The sequence below is a fragment of the Camellia sinensis genome, chromosome 1, assembly GCF_055761805.1.
Source record: "Camellia sinensis isolate YWXY chromosome 1, ASM5576180v1, whole genome shotgun sequence".
Lineage (NCBI taxonomy): Eukaryota > Viridiplantae > Streptophyta > Magnoliopsida > Ericales > Theaceae > Camellia > Camellia sinensis.
The window spans coordinates 99,342,037-99,351,991 of NC_138961.1; the positions used below are offsets into that span (position 1 = coordinate 99,342,037).

The 9,955-nt window shown below is 33.5% G+C and overlaps 2 protein-coding genes across 9 annotated transcripts in view; both read right to left on the minus strand.

The window, feature by feature from the left end:
* LOC114322465 (uncharacterized) overlaps positions 1–732 on the minus strand; it is a 59,400-nt gene extending 58,668 nt beyond the window's left edge. For 5 of the 6 annotated variants that reach the window (XM_082881312.1, XM_082881315.1, XM_082881327.1 and 2 more), the window contains exon 1: positions 602–732. The gene's annotated coding sequence lies outside the window, so the exon portion shown is untranslated. The remainder of the gene's footprint in view (positions 1–601) is intronic. The other variant, XM_082881295.1, reaches the window with a different exon arrangement.
* Positions 72–9,356, minus strand: LOC145796232 (protein disulfide isomerase-like 5-4). 3 transcript variants are annotated; one of them, XR_014336838.1, is made up of 8 exons: positions 8,659–9,356; positions 6,424–6,518; positions 5,838–5,968; positions 5,454–5,596; positions 4,976–5,156; positions 3,085–3,211; positions 862–925; positions 72–729 (listed from the first exon to the last, which is right to left on the minus strand). XR_014336838.1 is itself a non-coding variant. In XM_082881285.1 (8 exons), the coding sequence occupies exons 1-4, from the start codon at positions 7,121–7,123 to the stop codon at positions 5,480–5,482; spliced, it is 546 nt and encodes a 181-aa protein (XP_082737411.1). In that variant the 5' UTR covers positions 7,124–7,257; the 3' UTR covers positions 72–729; positions 862–925; positions 3,085–3,211; positions 4,976–5,156; positions 5,454–5,479. The 3 variants fall into 3 exon arrangements, 1 of the variants encoding a protein (XP_082737411.1); XR_014336837.1 differs by having other exon boundaries at positions 5,454–5,639; positions 8,659–9,352; XM_082881285.1 differs by lacking the exon at positions 8,659–9,356 and adding an exon at positions 6,848–7,257 and having other exon boundaries at positions 5,911–5,968.
* Positions 9,357–9,955: the final 599 nt, after the last annotated feature.

Sequence of the window (9,955 nt, forward strand, 5' to 3'; positions counted from 1 at the left end):
AAAATGGAATAAGGGACTAATATTTTGGGACGGAGGGAGTAACAAAGTTTTTTTTCCCACTTTTCCTTCCATTTCTTTTTCCCTTGTCATACAAGATCCACCGGATGCTTATCATGAAATATAGCCCAAATTATTGGAAAGGAATTTCCAAACCTCACACATATGTTGGAACACTATAGCAATCGCAATCAAATACTTCACAGGATCAATATAAATAAATTATATATTACATATATATATAACACCACGTATATCAGTATAACCAATGGCCCTATTTTTGTTTCATCATAGAGTAGTTGAAAAAGGTGTTATTTCAATACATTATTTAAACAAAAACCTATGAACTACTCAATTCTCAATTCAACAGCACACCCAATTTTCAAACCACACAATTCAAATAATTTTGGTTGAAACTCATATTAAATTGTATGAATCGAATCGTGCATCATACAATTCTAACACCATACTAGTTGGAACCTATAAAAGCCGTGTCAATAGAATTATTTTGATCAGTTACTCATGAAACACAATATCCATTTCCAAGGAATTGTAGCAATGTAAGTGAATTTATTCTTCAGTGATAACTGAGATTAGAAATTACATGGTTGTCGACTCTGCTAGTTGGTGCCGGAGGCAAGACCAGATCTGCTTCCAGATCAGGTTGAAGATATGCAAGCACCCCATCACCTTCTATCTCCATGAACATGTTAGCTTCCCAAGAATCACACTCTGCATCACAACATCAAAAAGGATAAATGAAAAAAATAAAAACTAAAAAAAACTAGGGCCAAATTGAGTCTCCATTTCCAAACAATGGCAGCAACATAAATGAAGGAATTCTTGAGTGATAACTGAAATTACCTGGTTGTTGACTCACTGCTTAGTTGAGGAATTCTTTAGTCTTCATCACTTGTGTTACTACTCACTGCTCAATTGCCATTGAATAAAAAAAGGTCTACATTAATCGCCCAAAAAACACATGGATTTATTATATATAGCCCAACAGACATTAATTATGTAGCAACTACCACCAATAAACTACTAAGTGAATTTTTATACCATGTTGTTGTAGAAGCTACACTGAAATTTCGAAATCTTAACAAGATAAAACTTCTAACTAATTTCCCTACATTACTCCCTCAGGTATGATTTCAGATTGGCATGATTCTTTGCTTAGGATTTAGCTTCTTTATTTGACTGAATTTTCAGATTTAAAAGTAGAAAAGAAGAAATATGAAACATGGATATCAAATATTTTGGTAACTTATCCTCCTGCAACATGAGTCTTGCATTTGTAGTTTTCTCCATTATTGCTAAAGTTCCTGAAATGTAGAGAAGCAAGTTCCTCATGTCATCTTTTTGTTCTGTTCTTAATAGATATATGTAATTTATTTCATTGGAATGGCCTTAGTTATAATTCGTGTAATTGTTGTGTCCTCAAGATATTTGTATATGACAAATGCTAAAAGTGCTAGATATTGGGATTGAAATAAAGAAGTGTCTTGAAAATAGGTCAAACAGTTAAAAGAAGTGCATTAATTTCAATAAAAACTGCATTGAATTTAATAAAAAGTGTCTTGTGTTTTCAAATTTATTTTTTGGTCTACTTTTCGTGTCCTCAAGGCACTTGTTAACAAGACACTTCATATATTGGTATTCATAATTGTAGTTTTATTTTATTTTCGTCCCGTCAATGCTACTTCAGAAATAAATTTTGTTCCTTATGTGATGCCACATCTTATTTTGTATGTTTAAAGTTATTATGCACCTTCCCGACCTTGTTGGAACAAAATATGGTATAGTAATTTCGTACTGAAACTAATTGAGCTTAATGGAGATTTTGACAACTAAACACGTATGTTTAATTTCAAAAAGGAGGACCTAAAAGAATCCTTAGAGCCTGGTGTCAAGAGAAAATTGAGAAACTAATTGGCATGAGTCGTATTTTATTTTTGAGTTACAACTTATGTCTACAAATTGGCTTTCCTACTTAACAAAAAAAATAAAAATAGAATCATCTTTATCGACTCAAACGTGAATGAATGAAGGTCCTCATACTAGGATCAGCATCATGTAGAACCACCTCTCCAAAATAAAGAAAAAATAGACGAATTTCCTGAGTAAAACTATAGAATAGAAGAACAATGGTTACATCATCACATATGTAAGCATAATGATGAGGGGAAGAACTAGGAGAGGCAAATATCAAGCACCAAAAATACTTCAACATTCCAAATAAATAGTAACTACAAGTTAATAACACCTGCAATCAAGTCATGGTCATTTTTTTCCAAGTTTTGTTTGTTTCTTGTTTGGTTGAAGGGCTATTTTTTATAAAATTAAACTTCTAAATAACTGAAAATCTCGGCGGTTGCCCCGCCCTCAATCTCCATCAACATCTCCAAATTACATGGACTACAGTAACAGGAACTGCAATGTATGTAGAACTCTGAACTTGAAGTAAAAGCAAAATTAAATAAGATGAGACAAACAATACACATTTTTTAACAATGGAAAAGTGGGGACAAGCATATAGGAGTCACCCAAAAAAAAAAAAAAAAGAAGCAACAACATTATTTAATGGGAACTACATTTTTATAACTAAAATCTATGGCGGTAGTGATGGAAAATTATTTGTACATCCACAAGCAAAGATGTAGGCAAGTTGCACCCTGCCACGACACAATATACATTGAATGCTTTGATTTTCAAGCTTTTCCAATAGAAGCTTCAGAGTAATACCAAAACAAAACTTGTCTCAATTCTACTAAAATAACTTTTTTACCTCATAAGAGAAAATTTGGTCTATAAATAGAGTAGAAGTTTTCACTGTAAGTAAGGGAACCAATGCACATATTAAAGCTAAAACACATATTAAAGCTAAAATAGAACAAGAATTTCAAAATTACTATACAGAGTGAAAATATTGTGACATGCATCAAGAATAAAGTGAAAATATTGACATCATGCAATGCTATAGCAAAATACACATCAAGAGAGAGAGGAGAGATAATGACAGTGGTGATTAAGAGTTTGATGAGGGTGTGTGGTCATAAAGCAATCAATGGATAGAGAAATCAATACCAGTAAAAGAAGACCACTAGAGGTTTGAGATTGAGAAATCGAAGCCACTGAGCATTGAAAAATCTTGTTAAGTTGCAGATAAACCCTAGCTATGAAATCTTCAACACACTTCATGAAGCTTGTTCAACTGATCATATTGAAATCACATAAACAAAAATAATCACAAGAATAATCAAGCAATTTTATACAGATTTCAATTAATCTCAAGCAATTTGAAGCAAAATTTAAGCAATTCTCCATCATCAGAAAGATGATTTCAGAAAAATAAATAACTAGATTTCAAGATGCGTGATGGATTTCAGACGATCTCACGCTTCTTCTTCTTCATCATCTTAGGGTTTGAGTGTGGTTTAGGAGGTTTCTGCTGCTTCGTCTAAGGGTTTTTTTTGTGCTTCGTCTTCATGTTCTCCATCAGAAAGACGATTTGAATGAGTCAATTTCAAAGGTTTTGGGTTTCTCAGATGGATAGAAGCTAGAGAGATCAAAAGGGTTTAGGTTTATGGAGAGAGAGAGCAACGATGGAAGATAATAGAGAGAGAGAGAGAGGTGACAATAAACAAAGGAGTGAAAAGAGAGAGGAGACCGTTATAAAACCCTAATTTTGAAGTGGTGGAAGATCAGCGAGAGAGAGGGGTCTAGAAACAAAGGAGGGAAAAGAGAGTGAAAGTTGTGAAACCCTAATTTTTAACACGTTACCTTGGGGGTAAGTGGAAGCAAGCTTCAACCAACCAAACTACTTTAAAATGTTGATATGGAACTGAAATTAATAATTTATATATATATATATACTAGTGTATGCCCGTGTTGTTGAGATCAAAATACAGTTATAATTTATACGTATCATGCTAAAATTTGTAAAATCTGTAACTTTTTTTGATAAAAATACTAAAAAAATATAAAGAAATATTCATCTTATGGATTAAAATATAATTTATCTAATTTGTTGCGCAAAAAAAAAAATTTGAGGTCAAAATATAAATAGATAGTAAGTTTGGTTTGGATTTTCAAATAATTTTATAATTAGAGTTTGGTTGTATATTTTGAAAATAATTTTTACAAATTTGAAATTCAAAACTTATTTGGTTTACAGTTTTCAAAAATAAGTTTTAAAATTTTCAATCTGTATTTTATTACCTTTAGTAAACTTTTTAAATATTTTAATCAACATTTTTTACTTTTTCAGATCCATTCAATCTGAATACACTTAAAAATTATAAAATTTAGAGTAATGTTATAAAATTTACACTTAAAAATTTTTTAAATAAATTTTACAAATTTAAAATAAAATTTTATAATTTTGCATGATTTATGTATTTTTATGTATTTTAAGTATTTGAACTCAAATTATAGTAAATAATACATTTTAATTATTTTTTTATATTTTGTATAAAATAAATACTAACAAAAACAAAAACATAATTTGTTCCCAAGAGAGTGAGGCGACGGTAGCGGTGGCCGTGACGGACAACAAAACACACTTTGTGTCCAAGAGCCACAACAGCCCAAAAAAACAAAAAACAAAAAAAACTCTTCACCCCCACCCACCCATCCATCCTTTCTCGCTCATCTCACTTTTTCAAATTTCAAATTTTAAAACACACACTAACTCTCTCTCTCTCTCTCCCCTCAAAACACACTTTGCTACCCCAAGAAGAAGAGGCCAAATCTATAAAGGCTAAAAAAATAATCTTGCCATATTAAGTGTTTGAGACGTGAGAGACAGAGAGAGAGAGAGAGAGAGAAAGAGAGAAGAGTATTTGGGTGGGAATCAAGTGTTTGGTACATTTGAAAGGATTGATCTTAACCATTGATACACTTGGAATTAATTTAGACCATTAAAAATCATTTTGGACATTTTTAAAAATCATCCTGCCATATTATATAAATTTACCTTTGCCATTTGTCACTATGTCAGGCACAATGCCTTGGGTCTCAAATCCCCAAAAATGGCTCCCAGTGTGAGCAAACCCAGATTGAACCTCATCGGCAATACAAAGCCCTCTTACTTTCTTAATACTGCTGTATACGGCAGGGAAGTAACCTGGGGCCAATTCAATAATTCCACCCACTCCCTGCCATTTTAGAGAGTAGTTCAAATTAGACAATAACTCGGAAGAGGTAATATTAATAGGAAAATGATATTCTCACACAATTTTTGTACAGAATTTAAGACAAATAATGTGGCAATGACACTCTTGCAATTATGAACCATAGTGATGGGCAAATTTGACTATCGATGTAGGGATATAAATGCGACACATCATTTTGCATAAATTTTTTTGTGTTAAATCCTGTGTGTACATCATTACCCTAATCAATATAGCCACAAAAAGAAACAATAAAAACAAATTTACATAGGCGATACTTACCTGCATGGCTTCAGGAATAAAACCAGCTACATGCCTGGAGTTCCAAAGGTAATGAGATCTTCAACATCTCTTGCATACTTCTCCCTGTCTGAACCAAAGACTCCACTATATGGATCTGGGTTAAGGGCAAGGTGAACTCCGCTCTGTTGACCAATCCAAAAAGAATGCCCTAGGGGACTGGATTATCTGTAATAATAATTTGGGGTAAACATAATAACCTCCCAAACAGATACTAGTAAAGATTCCACAAGAATCTCACCTCATTCCCTCTGTTGATATTAGAAAGAAAATTAACTCCATGATAAAAATATAAAGTTGAGGTTGCAAAATCTCATTCTCTTTGGTTAAATAAGAAGCACAACCAATTTTTGTAGAATCACTCACATGATTACATTCGATGCTTGAATTTACTCTTCAAGGAGTAATAAATTACAGTGAAATGAGTCATTGAAACTACTGTTCCCAAGATATCACTCACGTCAACAGCAGCAAATTCACACGAGAGTGCAGGGAAGCTACCCCAAAAAAAAAAAAAAAAAAAAAAAAAAGAATGTTAGTTCAACAGACCAATCAAAAGTAGAACTAACATTGCAAAATGAAAATGGAGAAATTGACTGAATACGAGAAACACAACCTACCTGCCCTAAATATTGCAAAACGAGTAGAAATGTAAAATATCAACAAAAAAAAAAAAAAAAAAAATTTAAAAATAGTTTGTAGGAAATTCATAGAAAAAATTTCAAGAGTATTACGTATCAACATAGTGACTACAAAGGTATATAGGTGACGAAGGTTCTGCACAAACAATTTCATGACCTCCAATATAGTAAAAGCACTGAATTTTATGTTCATTTATAGGTGTGGGTTCTTACAACTGCTTCTTGCAATATTTAAAAATTTGAGCAAAAACAAGGAGAAAATTCGAATGAATGTTGCTTAATAAGAAATAAAATTTGGTCCACGACAATACCTAAAATTAAAATCAATGCGCAAGAATTCCCCATCAGAACTCTTGTCAACAATTACAGATGTAGATGCGCTCACTGTAAAATAGTTATTTAGTTCCTGCAAAAATAAATTTGAGATTTAATTCTGTATAGAAAGTAAAACCACAAAAACAATTAAGCATACTATGATACTAGTATACTACTTTGTGAAAAGAGAGACACATGCATTCATGTAATGCAGCTAGGACAGGAAGTGAATACCTAAAATAAAAAATGTGACGGTTAATAAATGAAAGAAGAAACCAACAAAAACTTAATGCAATTTTTAAAGAGCAGTGATACATCAATATAGACTTGAATCAAACTCATTTTTCATGTAATGATGAATAGTCATGATCTACATATCACATCCATAAATCTCCAATGAAATAAAAATGAGCTTCCTACCATTCCAAATAAAAATATCATGGAAAAGTCGGCGATTATTGATAATCCAGCACCTGGTAATGATGCCTCTGTCAAATCTCTAGGAATTTTCGTGAAAAATAAAAAAATAATTATGAATGAAAATAAAATGAAACACGGAAAAAAAACCTCAATAAAAACAATCATCAATAACCATGGGAAGACATAATATTTGAAGCAAAACATGTACTTTGCCACAGGCAACCAAAACCAAAGGGAAAGAAAAAGAATAGAAGAGGCCACATCTGGGTGGATCATCACATTGTTTCCTTCCTTATATTATCTGCAAATTTTAAAATAAAATTGAAATAGAATAATCTCTTATTGTCAAGTCACCAATTGTCCCAAAAGCTCAAGTTGTCACGAAATAGGCCCAACAATGTATATCAAGCTATCCAACACCCTCCGTCAACCAACAGAGAAACATACTTAAGGTGCCCTGATTTCTGAATTCCTTCAAGGACCAGTTGTTCCTCTGCCTTTAAATGCATCCCATAAAGCACAAAGTAGCCACAACCCATATTTTCCGCTTGCTTCTAATAATTTTTACTCCTAGCAAATCAGTCAGACCTCATGAATACCAAAAGTCATATTAAAAGACGAAAGTGCCACACATCTACCACCTATATATAGTGAGATGATAATTCACCATATCCTGCTCTAATTTCATATGTAGAGAGAGAGAGGATGCAACCAAATCTGAAAATGATAAAATCTCATGCATTTTATAACTAATTTGGCATCGCTCGAGCAGTGATTCAATATTTGCAGTTCTACAAATACATGCTTCAGATCCTACACACCCTTATATACTGCTGGACCACCACTCAAGCAGTGAATCCCCAGCCTTTGAATTTTGAAATGGTGAACTGCGTCAACCTGTCAACAGCAGTTCAGAAGCTATAGATGATGTGCTGACTTGCTTGCAACTTTAAGTCTATGGATGGGATTCACTGAATGTAAAGTCAAAAGGTCTTACATTACAAGAGCTATGCTACGTACAACTCAAATTAATTTGGATTATAAAGCAATAAAGCACATAAGGCCATGTTTGGCAATTGGTTAAAATAGCCAAAAAGTAAAAAAGTCAACTCGTTCTCTCTACATTTTTTACACGTCTTTTCATAAGAAATAAAAAAAAAAAACTACTGAAAAGTCACTTCTCAAACAAACCCATATTATGTCAAACCCATATTATGTCAAGGTTATATGGGATTGCCAAACTACACTAGAGAAGACTCTATGGCCTAACCCATATTATGTCAAGGTTAGACTCAATCCATCCTCCCAGCAGCCTCAATTTCAGGGACTGATCACTATAGAGAATCTCCTTTTAATTCAATATTAAAAACAAAACAAAACAAAACAAAATGTCATAAAAACCTAACACAACCATCCTTTTTTAGCAAAAAGCATTATGTTCTATACCTGTTATTAGAAACTCGACCTGAACATTCGAACCTAGGCGAACTAAATGCTAAGTCCATTGAGAACCAAAACCCAACGCTTCAAGAACAATGACAAGTCCTGATATCAATCAAAACGTATAACAAAAACCAACAAAAAAAAAATAAAAAAAATGTAATTATATATATATTATATCTAACTCGGATCTAACAACAACGACTCAAATAAACAACTCTAAAAATGTATGTATTCATGAAATAAAGGAGAAGAACAGAGAGAAGGGAAAAAATTGCAAACCCAAATCACACCAATCAATAAAGTGTACATAACCTTGACGCGAATGTAAAATAAAGAGCTGCAGGAAGCCCGAAATTGGGGTAAAATACCTCTGTTATTGAAGACGACAGTGGGGTTTGAAATTGGGGTAAAACAAAGAAATGCTTCACTCTCTGCTCATCAAACAAACACTCTCCTCCTCTTCACTCTCTCCCATCCACAACCCCCATTCCCCCTCTCTCTCTCCTCCGCCGCTGCTGCTCCTCCTTCGGTTCCTCCCGTCCCACCACCAGAACCTCCGCTAGCTGAAAACCCTCGGAATCATCAACCCCCAAACCAGAACCAGAACTCCCTCCCCAGAATCCCTAACCCAAATCCTCTCCACCGTCCATTTCTTCAGATCGAAGGGCTTCTCCGATTCCGACTTCCCTCGACTCTCCTTCCTCTGCCCCGACCTCTTCTCCGCCACCTTCTCCCACACTCAGCTCCAACAAATCTTCAATTTCTTCGCCACCGATTTGGCCGTCTCCGCCCAAGAATCACGCCGACTCATCCTCTGCTGTCCCAAAATTCTAAAAATGTATGTATTCATGAAATAAAGGAGAAGAAGAACAGGAAATCAAACCCTAAATTACACATGTATTATTAATCAAACCCACATCGACAGAGAGAGAAAGAGAGAGTGTGTGAACACAACACCCATCTCTTTTACACATTGAGAGAGAACGTGGAGAGAGGGAGTTAAGAGACGTTTGGCAGACGTGGGAGAGAGAGCAGACGTGGGAGAAAGAGTAGAGAGTGTTTGGGCGGAAAAAAATTAATCTCAACGGTATATATTGATTAAAAATTATTTCAGTCATTCAAATAAAATGTATTTTCGATATATTTTAATATATTTTTAAAAATTGTTCAAATAAATATATTTTAACATATTTTTAAAAATTATTCTGTCTTATAATATAGATATTAGTTTTATCTTTATGCTTTTATATATATATAAGTTGTTGGGCAAATTACATATACCCCTTGAGGTTTGGCTAAATTATAAATATCTCTCTGAGGTTTGAGAAATTACAAATTTTTCCCTGAATGCTATATTTGCATAACAAATTAGAGGGTAATTTGTTATGAAATTTAAACCTCAAGAGGTAAATTGTTATGAAAATACAAACCTTAGGAAGCGGGATGTAATTTCCGAAACCTCAGGGGTATCTGTAATTTAGTCAAACCTCAAGGGAGGTATATGTAATTTGCCCTAAGTTGTTTTCATTTTTTTTTTAAATAAGTTTTTATTTTCTCATCTCACTCATCACTTTTAGCCACCACTCACCACAACGATCAATGAATGGCGAATTCTAACCAAACTCCGACAACTCTCTACCAAGTGGGTGATCGTCGTTGTGATTT

What these genes read in the sequence shown, in the direction of transcription:
- LOC145796232 (XM_082881285.1), bottom strand. Translation starts at nt 7,123, where the DNA reads ATGATCCACCCAGATGTGGCCTCTTCTATTCTTTTTCTTTCCCTTTGG. An exon ending in TGATATTTTTATTTGGAATG is followed by an intron (nt 6,519 to 6,847) that starts GTAGGAAGCTCA and finishes TTATTTTTGCAG; the next exon opens with GAACTAAATAACTATTTTAC. An exon ending in TGAGTGATATCTTGGGAACA is followed by an intron (nt 5,597 to 5,910) that starts GTAGTTTCAATG and finishes ATTGGTCAACAG; the next exon opens with AGCGGAGTTCACCTTGCCCT.